This window comes from Podarcis filfolensis (assembly GCF_964270895.1).
Source record: "Podarcis filfolensis genome assembly, chromosome: 5".
NCBI lineage: Eukaryota > Metazoa > Chordata > Lepidosauria > Squamata > Lacertidae > Podarcis > Podarcis filfolensis.
In genome coordinates this window covers 61,306,372-61,320,469 of record NC_139608.1, presented here as the reverse complement: position 1 = coordinate 61,320,469, position 14,098 = coordinate 61,306,372, and the positions used below count along the sequence as shown (strand labels likewise).

Genomic DNA, 14,098 nt, shown 5'->3' with positions numbered 1-14,098 from the left:
GCAAATACTTCCATATTGGACATGCCTGCCAGCCTTCAAGCTAGAAAGACCTAGAGTTTTCTAAAATTACTATTAAAGATATACTGAAAACTGTTTATTCAATGTGATACTTTTTTATTTTCAGTACATCAGACACTTGGCATAAATATGTTCTTATACTGTGATTGGAATATAGACTTTTCTTTTTAAAAAACAACAACAACCAAAAGGCCTAATTATATTTAAGATTCATTATGCATTTTAGCACAAAGTACTTAAAAGTACACTAAGATCCTGAGGTTTTTGGTGTGTGGTTTTTTTGTTTTTTGCTCAGTACTTTCATTAACCCTTCTTGTTTCATGCAGTCGAAAGATTTTAGGGATGCAACACAGTTTTAGAAATATTGATTTCAGACTTCTGAAATAAAGTCCTGTATATTCTCTTGTCCATTTCCTTGCACTCTCTGTGGTACATATCAGCAACTACTTAATCTTAGTCAGTTAAAGCTGACAGTTGACTGATAGGCAAGAGCTCTGTTCAGAGAAAAATCCAATCAGAAAAGCCTCTGTGGAGGCATCAAGTCTAGTTTAGGAGCCAAATGTTATTCTACAGCAATTCCATGGAGCACAAATGTAAAGGTTTGCCAATAGTCCATGGATCTGATTAGAGAAAGAAGTGAGGCATCCATCAATTGCCTTGTACTAAAGATGGGTCAAGACAAGAGTATTATGCTAGTCCAACCTTTTATGCTCAAAGAAATCTCAAACTTAGGAAACATGTTGAGAAGGAAAGTACCAGAGCACTAAGGCCAGTCAAATAAAATTTCATTTTGAGGAGGAGAGCCTTATCTAAAGGCAGTATGCAAGCCACAGCTCATCTTGGCAGAACTGGACTGTCTGTAAACAAATGTAAGCCATAGTGCAGGCAATATATTTGATTCCTTTGTAAATGTGATAGGAAAACATTAATAAAGAATTGCGGGAGGGTCAGGCAAAAATGAATCTGTGCAGTGTACTATCCTCACCATTCCAAATTAGGTAGGAATACATGTGATTTCTCTACCTTATATTGGTACTCTACTTATACAATGGGTATTGTGCGCTGTGCTAGTGTTAGGTAATAGTTGAAATAACTTTCCCATCACATATACACCTGTGAATTGGAGGTCACAGTTAATTACACCATAGATGTCACCCAGGAGGCAGAAAAATGGCACCCCCTCTGGGATCTGCAACCTGAATTGAAGAACTTGAAAGATTGCCACATACTTCTCCTGATAAAGGTATTGCCCAACTGCAGATTTGGAAGTTGTTGTTTTTCCTTACGGAGCAACACAGTTTTCTTCCTTTTTCATATGCCTGAAATGAGCTGTTCCATGTTTGCTTGATGTGCTAAGGTGCTAGCCCTTACTGTGAGAAAAAGCCGAATGTATTAATATAGCGATATTAGCAAGATGTTTTATTATTTTATCTATTTAACCATCTGTTCATTTCTTGCATTCAGTACTGAAAATATGCAATGTGCTTGGCCAAAAAGACCAAGAATAGATGGCATCAACATGGATTTAAGTACTTGTTAAATTATTGGCTCTTTGGCTTTTTTTCTCTCTCTTGACATTTCCCTGCTCCCTTTGCTAATGGAAAATGATTCATAATCATTTCACAGATGACAGGATTTCTATCTTTTAAGTGCAGAATGCTCAGCAGTATCTGCCAGAGTTGAAGGTTTTTTTTTATTTCTGAGGACTTGAGGACCACCCTTTCAAGAATCTGTTGAATTGTCTAACAGCCCAGTCTGTGAAACCCTTAAAGAACCCAGCACTTTTATTGCAGGAAAGACAGCTTCAGCCTGCTTAAATATGGGAAACTGCATTAGCAGAATGTGAGAATTAGCAGCAGAGCACCTGAGTCTCCTGGCAGCAGCTTTCCTGGCTATACCTTCCTTTTGCTAGAAAAGCCCATTAGTCACTGGGTGAACCAGGACAACTCCCAACACTCACATTCCAATTGGTTGGGCCAACATAGTATGAAGATCTGGATCAGGCCGTGTAGGAAAAGCCATGCAAATCTTGCTGGTCTTTCTTCCCTTGAAGTACAGTAGGGTTTTAAAGACTCCTACTTCATCTTAAATATTTTTTTTTTTAAGTTGAAACAGGGGGGAAATAGTGTGTCTCTTTATCTTTCACCAAATCCCTTCAGTTACAGAACCTGTTGTAGATCTGTATAATTTACAGCTGCCATATATAGCCTTTATTGCAATAATATATGACATATTTTGTAACTGGCGTCGTTTATAGGACTGAATCTCATTAAACCAATTTAGCTTTTCTAGAATGTGACCTGTACAGGGGAAAGTTCCCTTTCAAATGGCTTCAATTATCATTTGTTCTTTGTTGATTGCTTGGAAACCACAAATCAATATTGAAAGAATGATTGATGTACAACCATCACACTTGGTCTTTTGAATTTGATACACAACTCTGTGGGCGTATACATGCATTTATTTTGTGACAAGGTGGCAGAGAAAATGAAGATAATTTCCTCAAAGCTATACTTTTTCATCAGGGAATTTTACACCTAAAGTTATCAGGAATAGGGAGGGGGGGAATAATTCTAGCCTTGGGGAAAATAAATCTTTCTAAAATGCCTATCTAAAAACATCACCTGCTAACCATTTAATGTACTTATAGTTTATGCCTTCCATAGCATTACTTTTTAATCTATTCTAGTCTGTGTACCTGGTAAGAAGGAAGCCTGGAGCCAATTGCAATTGCTTTGCAACTCATATCTTTAGCCACCAAGTTGTTGGCTTTTTTCCCTTCCCTTTATTCCTCAAGGTTCCTGACTCTTGAGCTTTTAATGGAAATGATGCCTCATTAACACAAGTACCAACCATGTAGCTTCACTGCAGACTTTGGGTGCTTGAGTTTACCACTTCACTATCCTTTATTGTATCTGTAATGCTCTCTGGCAATGTCTAAATAAAAGGGGAAAGCCTTTAAAAAATAAAATAAAATAAGGAATTGAAATGTACATTAAGAGACCTTAGCAATGTTCCAAAGAGCCATGCACATGGGGTATCTGAACTTTTTTCTTTGAGCAGCAGATGTGTATGTACGCAAACACGCCTTATTATTATCATATAATTATTATTATTGTTATCATTGTACCTCTTTTCTGAGCAGGAACCTATCCAAACTGGGTTACAAAATGGGGGGGGGGGCAGAAGAAAAAAATAAAACTATTTTAAAATGATAATGTGGCATTGCTCCACTTAAAAATGCATTAACATAGCCAGAAAGAACACAATTCAACCGGACCATCTCCCACCTAATAAACATGCTTGGAAGGCCAGTTGGGAGTAGAGGGAGTTTTCTGGGCCGTCTGAAAAGCCTGTAAAGTATCAATTTGCCATATATCCAGTCAGGGATGCCAACTTGAATAAAATAATTGGGGAGCACATATAAGCCCCACCCCACATAATCACGTGATGTGATACAGGCACACCATTTGAATTACCTTTGGGAGGCAGGCCCTTCAAATACTTTATTGAGGAAGCCAAAGGGACTCCCATAGCATGTTTGTAGTTCTGATCATAGAATCACAGAATTGTAGCGTTGGAAGGGACTCCAAGGGTCATCTAGCCCAACCCCGAGTCAAACAGAAATCTCAACTAAAGCATCCATGACAGATGGCCATCCAACCTCTGCTTAAAAACCTCCAATGAAGAAGAGTCCACAAACTCCCAAGGAAGTCTGTTCCACTGCTGAACTGTCAGGAAATTCTTCTTGATGTTTTGTCAGAATTTCCCTTCTTGTAACTTGAAGCCATTGGTTCGAGTCGTACCCTCCAGAGCAGGAGAAAGCAAGCTTGCTCCATCTTCCATGTCACAGCCCTTTAGATATTTGAAGATGGCTAGCATAATTCCTCTCAGTTTAGCCTCTTTCGCAGGCTAAACATACCCAACTACCTCAACAGTTCCTCATAAGGCTGAGTTAACAGACCCTTGATCATCTTAGTTGCCCTAGGTTGACATTTGTCCCTACTGAAATTCATTTTCTTAGTTTGAGTTGAGTTTTCCAATCTGTTAAGATCATATTGAATCCTGATTCTGTCTTCTACAGCATTAGCTACCCCTCCTAGTTTGGTGTCATCTGCAAATTTGATGAGCATTTATAAAGATGCTAAACAACAACAGGCCTTGGTAAGATTTGAAGAAAGTGTTTTAAGCACTTAGTAGCTATTGCAGCTTCAAGGTTCAGTGAATTTATCAGAATACAATTCTGGTTTCCAGACTGAAAACTCACCGGCAGTGCGTCTTTGCCTTAGAGCAGATTATAACACATAGATTAACATGTGTGCTGAGAACAAATATATTTAAATGAATTATGCCAAAACAAATGAATTATGTTTTATGTTTATGGGGTAATATATTGGTACATTCCTGAAGACACACTTTGATGTAACTTTTCTATCAGCATTAGCTAATGTTAGCCATACTAACTACATGGGTATAGTCAGTGTTAGTCATGCTCAGTGCAGACCCATCTAAATAGGGGTTATTCTAGAACATTGGGAAATCCATTATACTGAGTCAAGTTATTGGTCCATCTAGCTCAATATTGTCTTTACAGACTGGCAGTAGCCTGCTCTTTATATACAGACTGAAGAGATCATTTTCTGAAATCTGTGTTCACACAAGCAACCAGGGACAGTCCAGTAGAAATAGCTCAATTTCTTTTGAGTGACAATAATAGTTTCATAAAACACAGAGTGATCCTCTATGCACTGGCTGCAAAAAAGGGGGGTGAGAATCAGAAAATAAGAAATTAAATAAAATTGCTATAAATTGTTGTGCTGATTCAGAGGTTTAATCTGAAATTAAGCTGGATTTGGGTTTGTTGGTGTCTCTGGTAACATTTCTCTTACATCATGGTTGTTCTTCCATTGGGGATGTTGGTTCATATTATGGATGTATGATCTGTATTTTATTCATACTGTTGCTGTGGGTTTGTCATGAACATGGCTAGAACAAAAAACTTACATTGAATGGTGGAATGGATATTTGAATATTTTCAAACAGCAATGGCTGCCTATTGCACCCTTGTGCAAAAGGCAGATAACATTCGGCATTTATTTATGAAAGCAAAGTAAGTTCTAGTGATCTTAGCCAGTGTTTTCTGTGCTCAGTTTTGTTTGGCCTTCTATGTGAATATTCATTTACCTCATGAGACCATTGCAAGGAAATAGGGTTTGGCACAGCAATAAAAAAAAAAGCGTCAGCATATAAACACTTATTAGAGGCCCACAAACTTCAATGCAGCAAAATCTAAACTATGAGATCTACCAAACTAAAGGGTTCCACAATGCAAATTTAAATTGATTCAGCTTCTGTTGTCTATGTAGTTAAGATCATTTGTTAGGCCTCATTCTTACAAACATTGTGATTAAAATTTCCTGCAGTTCAAAATATCTTGCCATCTTTCATTCATGAGCCTTGGTTTCTTAATATGTGTTACTTTTTCTTTTTGCCTAATGTACACAATATCATTTTGTATCTAAGCAACAACATTACCAAATAATAGAAAAACATAACATGTAATAAGGTGCCATAATTCTGATGCTGTACTAGGGAGCTGGGGGGTGGGAGAGACAGAACTAATTTTTTAATTATGCACCATGGAGCTATTGCAAATGTACTGTGAGATAGGGAGAATGTGCAGTGTTGCAATTTCAAATCCATTGTTTTTATTACACAAACTCATTCATATTGCCTTCTGAAACTGTGCATTTAATTCCACCAAGATGATAAAATACAGATATTATTTAGATAACACATTTCAATTAGCTGCTCTAACAGCACAGTCCTACACATGTCTACTCAGAAGTAAGCCCCATTGAGTTCAATGGGACTTACTCCTAAGTAATAGGATTGTAATCTAAATCTAGTTTAAACCGTCTTTATAGTCACATATCAATTATAACATAACCACAGGACCTAACATCTCTGAGCTTCATCAAAATCAATCAATTCTCTTAGGCTGAATCTGGAATGGTTGTTTCAATGGAATTGCTCCCACAGGCAGTTTTGATCCATTTAGTCTTCAGCTCTATAATGCATTCCGAATCAGATTATCCCTCATAATATATTCCTACGTAATGTTTTATTTCAGCAGCAACTTTTACCATATAGAATAATAAATGAATCTGCAAACTTCCTAGAGCTGTCTGTGACAAGGGTGGAATCTACACACATATAAAAACTGCTGTGAAAATACTTTTTTTTAAAAAAAAAAGTTTGAAAAATACACTGAATTTGGCATAGCTCACTGTCACCGTCTATTGTCACATTTGTATACTGCACCTTACAAAACATTTAAAATGTTTTATTTGTTGCTGTATAGCTGAGTCCAAGGACTGAATGTATTTCATACTTCCATGGTTAGCCTATGGAAGCACAAATCATACTGGGAATCACAGTTTTCATTTACAAAGAAATTGCAAGTGGGTCATGGTCTGAGGACCATCTTGTTGGTCTGGGTCTGGTCAGAGCATTCTGCCTTAAATTTCATTATGGAAGAAAGGCAGGCTATAAATAAAGTAATCCTTTATTTATTTGCATTACTGTACTGCTCTTTTACCTTTTTACTGCTCTTTAAGAAAATGTTATCTGGACAATGCAGATAGAAGTGAAAATCTGGAAGTATAAAAATAAAGCATGGACATAAAATACCATATAAACAGTATGTGTGTGTGTTTAATTACAATAAAAGAACATCAAAATAAAACCAGCAACAAAAAGCAATAGTGCAGAAAAATTAAAAACAACTAAAAATGATAAAAACATGTATAAAATATTGAATAGTAAAACACCACTATATGACTCCCAGTGCTTTTCTGAGCACAATTCAAAGTGTTGGTGCTGACCTTTAAAGCCCTAAATGGCATCAGCTCAGAATACCTGAAGGAGCATCTGCACTCCCATCGCTCAGGCCGGACACTGAGGTCCTTCTCCAGGGGTCTTCTGCTAGTTCCCTCAATGCGAGAAGCGAAGTTACAGGGAACCAGGCAGAGGGCCCTCTCAGTAGTGGCGCCGTCCCTGTGGAACACCCTCCCTTCAGATGTCAAAGAAACAAACAACTATTTGACTTCTAGAAGACATCTGAATGCAGCCCTGTTTAGGGAAGTTTTTAATATTTGATGTTTTATTGTGTTTTTATTATTCTGCAAGGAGCTGCCCAGATTAGCTGGGGAAACCCAGCAAGATGAATAGGGTATAAATAATAAAATTATTATTATTATTATTCCTGTCCAGATAGGGGTGCAGCTGGGCCCATTGGTGTTCGTGTGAGAGGGGGAGCAGAGGCAGCTGCTTCAGGCACAAAAATTATTAGGGGCTTAACCCAAGCTACAGCACTGCACTGCAGCGGTCCCAAAGGTGCTGCAAAACTGGGAGGGAGATGTATCCTTTTCCAGCAACACAGTATGAGCGTCTCTCAGGCAGCCAGTTATCTCACTGCCCATTCCTTTCAGCACCTTAGTTCCGCATCCTTTGCTCAGAGGCACATGCACCACATGCTTCTCACATGCTATGGCTGCCACCACTGCCATGCACCCTGGATTGCTTCTGTGCCAGTTGGCCCCCTTGGCTCTCTCATGCTCCCACTTTGGTTCAAAGGCAAACAGGGCCCCTGTGGCATCACAGAGCCCCCAGTCCAGGCCTCTGTATGGGAGCAGGCAGTTGCAGGGATGTTGGGATGCTGCCAGAGTGTCAGCTGTGTGAACCTTGACTGACAGTGCACCAGCTCTTAGGCTGCACTGGCGAAGCTTCCTGTGAATATCCTATAGAGAGCTGAAATGGCTGGTGCAGGGTGAGCCACAGCGATGGAGGGGCTCCAGTTGGGAAGTTGGAGTCTGTGTCCAGCACCACCTGGGAGAGCCCGCATCTCAGAGGTTGTGCTAAAAATTGAGGGAGGAGGATCCACTGCGATGTGCTAGCCCCCTTTCCCATGGTGATGCCGCCCCCTTTTGTGTCTTGTCCTGGGCACTGGCAACTCACGCTATGCCACTTCTGGGCCACCAGCCAAAACTGATGAAAGGCATATCATAGCTGTGTGTGCGCTCAGTACTGTAAGGTGTGTGTGTGTGTGTGAGAGAGAGAGGAATTTCAGATAAGACGCAAAGCTGTTCTCAAGCACAGTGTGTTTACAGATGATACTTGCAGTCAATATTTTGTATCAGTACCCATATGATTGTGAGTAAACATTTGTGTTAACATTCATGATGATGTTCAGTAAATAATAATTTGAGTTTCTAAAATGTGTGTTACAGCCTGTGGAGTGGAAGTAAAATATTCCTTATTACAGCAAGAATACTTGCTTAGTCTGACTAAGAATCATTTTATTTCCATAGTGCTAGATATTGAAAGGGAACTGTTTTCCCATGTGTAATGATTTGCCTTTCCATAGACTTAATTAGGACATTGTGAATCAATATGAAACCAGATCTTGTTTACACTTAAAGTCAATGATTGAACATTGTTTTCAATGGCATTTCCATCTTCCTTTGGAAAATTGTCATTATTTTTTTAGAACATGGCATTTATTTCCATTTCAAAGAAGTGCCTTTCATTTTGCATAAATATACAAATTTTCAAGCTGCACAGACAAAAGATTCACTGCTTGACAGCTGGCATTATCTTTGGACTATTGTTCAGCTAGTTGGAACCAAGTTAGCTTTTACCTATTGCTATTTTATCATTTGCTTCACACCTTCAACAGAGCTACAGTCTCAACCTGACCTGCTGAAATTGAAAATGTAACCTTCCCAAAATAACAGATGAGGGATTCTTTGTGTTGACATTTTGTGTGGGTCTTATTCTCTGAGCCTGTGACCTACCACATGGAGAAACTTCTAAAAACTACCAACTTGCAATGCCAAAGACAGTTATATCCTCCTGGGGGCCTACATCCATTGAACTTCTATTGCAATGTTAACTCTAATGATCATAGAGGTTGAAAATAATAGGAGAAATGAACAATAGAATACAGCCGACTCTCCTAAAGAGTATTGTCTTGACAGTTCAAGGTGCTCATAACTTTGTTCATACACTGCAAGTCTAAATTTCAATAAGGCGTGGAAACAATTCCCCAGGGATTTCTAGCATAGTAGGGAACAAAGAATTGGTGAACGGATGAACTGTACAAAACAATAGAACACAAAACAAATATGTCTATAACTTTCATATGTTGAACATATTTAGTAGGAAACACGTGAATATATGAAAGGACTCAGTTGCTGAACATCAAACTGGATGATAAACTTTGTAATTACAAACTCTGGATGGGGACTGCACAACTAGTTCAACACATCCAAGGGAGCTTGAGCTTGTTTCTTAAACGGCAGCCTCCCTCATTCCACAGAGCAAATGAATTTTAATATTTTGGAGATGATTGAAAGCTGTTTGTGATATGATATGGAGGTCTCCCATCCAAAAGGAAGAAAATAATTACTCTGGTCTCTTTTTTGGGAGGAAGTTTTTTGGGGAGGAAGACTAAGTAAGACTTGCTGAACAGCCCCACTTCAACCTGTTTACAGGGTTCTTGATTTCCCAATAAATGAATAATTTTATTTTGCCTTTTTTCATTCTGTCAGCTGCTCAGGGCCCAGGGACCAAACTTGGCCCTCAGGTTCTCTCTATCTGGCCTCAGAACTCACTCTCTAGGCCACACAAACCCTGTTTCACACCCCAAATACTTTTGCCCAACTGACCTGTGCCCTTAAACATTAATAACACCTCTTGCTTGTTTCAGTGTAGCCAAGAAAGTGGTTTGTGAGTGTGTATAGAAACTAGCTTACTGTAGAATGGTAAAAATTTACATTTATTGCTGTAGCCTGACTTTAGGCCCTCAGAAAGCTGCCTAGAAGGGAATGTGGCACGGGCTGAGAAGGTCTCCCCATCCCTGGTCTGTGAAGTGGTGCTATTTAGAACAAAATGACCAAGCCTCACTTGCCTTCAAAACTTGCAGGTGAACGCACAAGCCTCACTATTTCTATATGTATGTATGTTGGGTTGTATTTTTCTGTCAAGTCTTTTGCTATAGAGTTCAGGTAAACAAGATGCTGATTGCTGTCCTGTTCTTTCTGACCCACAGATGCTTGAGAAATTTGTTGCTGCTTTGGCCCCGGTTCCATCAGCTGCCTCCTTGCAGAGACACGTGCTCATTGTTTCATCAGACCAGCACAACTGCATTTTGCACTGAGAGTTCCTTCTTCTCCACATGGCCTTTCTACTGGTGTCAGCATACCTTCTGCTGACTCATGCCCATGGCGCTCCAGTTGAGAACGGGGCTCTCATGGAGACGCTGAAGTCCCAAGTGATGCTGTTCAGCAATAAGAGTGAACACTATTCAGCACAAGTGAGACCTCCCGGAACGAGCAGACGAATACCTCACACAATCATCATCGGAGTTCGCAAAGGAGGGACCAGGGCCTTACTGGAAATGTTGGATGTTCACCCAAACATTGTGGTAGCGGCTACTGAAGTTCACTTCTTCGACTGGGATGAGAATTACGTGAAAGGAATTGACTGGTACAGGGGCCTGATGCCGTTTTCATATGAAAATCAAATAACTATTGAGAAAACACCAGGCTATTTTACCTCGCCACAGGCTCCCGAAAGGATTCATGATATGAATAGTTCCATTAAACTGCTGCTTATTCTAAGAGACCCCACAGAGAGAGTTATCTCTGATTATACCCAAGTCTATTACAACAGGCTGGAAAGCCACAAGCCTGTTCAGCTCTTTGAAGACATTGTTATTAAAAATGGAGCACTTAATACCAAATACAAGGCTATCCAGAGAAGTCTGTATGACATCCACATGGAGAGGTGGCTTAAACATTTCCATTTGGATCAGATTCACATAGTAGATGGAAATACCTTGATCAAGGACCCTCTTCCTGAATTACAAAAAGTTGAAAGATTTCTGAACCTGCCATCCAGAATTATGTCTTCAAATTTTTATTTTAACCAGACCAAGGGGTTCTATTGCATTAGGAGTGATGGAAGAGAGAGATGTTTACATGAATCAAAAGGACGGCCACATCCTGTTGTCAACAGTACTGTTTTAGAGCAACTTTACTCCTACTTCAGAGAGCACAATGCAAATTTTTACAGAATGATTAATCATTCCTTTGACTGGCATTAGTAACTTGTGGGGGGAGGCAGTTTGTTTGTTTTCTAATGTCCTGCAGTAATTTATTTTCAAGCACTTCTCATAAACTCTGAGTTGCATCCAACTTGATATGAAGAGCAGAGTTTTCTTCTCTGGGGTTTAACACTAGAAGTCCATTGCATTAATGGCGGACACTCTTTAGTGTACTTGGGGGCAATAGGCTTAGTGTTGGCTTTTAACTACAATAATGAACTTGATTGCACCAGTCCAAGTCCACTGACTTCAATGGAGTTATTTCAGATTTACACTTGTATAGCCGAGATGACTCATTTGTCTCTCTTCATTCAAAGTTATAAGCAAATGGAGTTTGACAGAAAACCATTCCTTAACCGATGTATAACAAAAAAAAGGGTTGTGTAACTGAAATGGTATTATTCTAACCTTCAGGTTTTGTTGACTGCTTTTATTTTTCTATCTAGCTCCATGACAGTGGGATTGATTTCTATAACTTTTCATACAGTGAAATAATTATATATTAGAAGAAAAGATGACTTGAAGTGGTCCCATTATATAATTTAAAATCTTTTTTGTGAAATAATGATTGTAAAAAGTATATCTCACTTAAATGAGCCTCAAGGCTGCTCCCTGTTATGGCTCCCTCTATGTAGGGTCTTTATATTAAGTAAGACATTCATCATGTGCATGGGTATAAAGCCGTTTAACCTGTTCATACAAGTGTTAAGCGTTTCATATCTCCAATGCAAACAAATGAGGGCTCTAAAATAATCCCATTTTACACAGTAGACATCAAGAAGTACACAAGTGTCCATTTAATCACAAAAATCATGAGCCACTTACTTTTTTATTAAAAAAAATACCCTTCATCAATACACAATTATTGGTCTTGTTTGTATTTTGTAACCATTTGTTCCAATAGTTTATATAACTAATTTGGCACAAAGTTTATTGCAAAAAAAAAAAAAGTTTAATTGCCTGCTCTCCAAAATGTGGAGTAACTTTTGTAATATCTATTTGCAAATCATAAGATGTACTCAGAGTGCAAAGTAATTTCATGTGGTATTGTATACTATACACACAATATTCAAAATATCAAGTATGGGTTTCTGGTTTATCTATAAAACTATACATCTACATGAATGCATTAGAATTTGTTTGTTTATAATATATTTTTACTTGATAAAGTAATGGTTGTCTCTCTTTTTAAATACGCTACTTTTCATATCCACCCATCCACCAAAATGAAGATTATTATGCTCTGGACTTTATATTTATAGAACTGCAAGCATGGCTCCATATTAGGGCTGCCATATGTCCAGATTTTCCTGGTCATTACCAGGACTTCAAAGGCGAAATTGACGTTGGGGGGAATTTCTGTTCTTTTGGTGTCCTGGTTTTTACTATTTGAAATATGGCAGCCCTACTCCAGATGGAGCAGACTAATGTAAATAACAACTTACATGTTCACTTGCTTCGTCTCCCACCACAGGGCCCAAGCAAGAAAACCTTACAAAAGTTGGTTCTCTTTAAATGGCTGACACAAATAGATGTAAAGGAAGCTGGCTAGTAAAATTTAGTTGGTTACTTTAGTGGATTTGATAGGTGCATATAAATGCCAATTGCTGCAAGGGAATTGGTGATAGCTTTAACTAAGACACATGCGTTGTTATGTCATCCAAATATGAATGTGGTTGACTAGCTTCTGGGCAGAGCATCAGACAGAAATCTTAAGATACGTTTTAGTAAAAAAAGAAATGTTTGAAGTATGATTGTTACCACCAGTGGTAAAAGAGTTTTTTAATAACTTGTCGAAATATGTCAAAACTATGAACATGAATAAGATCGCCAAGAATGGGTAATGCAAGGTGCCAAAGGAAGTTGGAAAGATGAGAAAGAGAGAGAGAGAAGTCCGGACAAAGACATGGAAAGGAGGCTCGGCACTACAGACTCACTACATCAGCTATACCAAGATGGAATCTACACACAATTAAAAAAACACTGTGAAAATGCTTTTTTTTAACATTTTGAAAAATACATTGAATTTTGCATAGCCCACTGTCACCATCTGGTGTCACATTTGTATATTGCTCTTTACAACACTTAAAACGTTCTATTTGCAGCTGTGTAGATGAGTCCAAACATAATGTCTACATAATGTCAATTGATCCTGTGCACTGCCAACAGCTAGGCAAACCAGTCAAACAATGCCAGTTGAAACAAGTGATAATGCAGCAACATTGGCAGGTATGCATGGAAGGAACCAATCAATGAATGCATGGTGACAGAAGAACAAACTCAGGCCATCACCCTGCACACCACATATGCAAAACAGAATGCAACAGTTAAAAGACACCATAATACTCCTTAGGATAGACCTCCGTGGTATAGCGAACAGGAGCTATGCAACTAACAGACTTTAGGACTATGTGCATACAGGGGTTCAAATCACCTGGCTGCAAAAACACAGTCAGAAAATAGCCATCATTCCCCCAGGCAAACAGGTGGCTTTTCCCAATCTCCTTCCACACACATGCTCCAGATTTGTATTTTTTTATTTTTTGGACTCCACATTATTTGTGATCATTGCCCTGATGGCTGGAGCTGATGAGGGTGGTAGTCTAAGATCTCTGGGGTGCTTCAGTTTGAGGAAGGTTGATACTGAAAAACTTGCATGCCTTTACTCTGTCAGGAAGAAGCATGATTGTAAACCCCCTTGGTGCTGCAGAGAACGGCTGGAGTCCTGTTGTAGAAGTGAGGCTGTCATGGAAACACTTCAAACAATAGCATTGCACTGGGGAGCAAGCTTCTGCCAGATGACAATAGCAAAGCTAAGCAGGGTTTGGTATGGTTTCAAATTGGATGTGGGGCTATGTGTTGAGATTCCTGCATTGTGGGGGTTGGGGGGACTAGATGAAACTCAAACTC

The 14,098-nt window shown here is 38.9% G+C and overlaps 1 protein-coding gene across 3 annotated transcripts in view; it reads left to right on the top strand.

Annotated features, from left to right (window-relative positions):
• The window catches only part of LOC310763971 (heparan sulfate glucosamine 3-O-sulfotransferase 1-like), an 83,569-nt gene extending 70,380 nt beyond the window's left edge, over window positions 1–13,189 (top strand). For all 3 annotated transcript variants that reach the window (XM_083617069.1, XM_083617071.1, XM_083617070.1), the window contains one exon: window positions 10,133–13,189. In XM_083617069.1, coding sequence (XP_083473195.1) covers window positions 10,259–11,188 — 930 coding nt within the window. In that variant the 5' untranslated portion in view covers window positions 10,133–10,258 and the 3' untranslated portion in view covers window positions 11,189–13,189. The remainder of the gene's footprint in view (window positions 1–10,132) is intronic.
• Window positions 13,190–14,098: the final 909 nt, after the last annotated feature.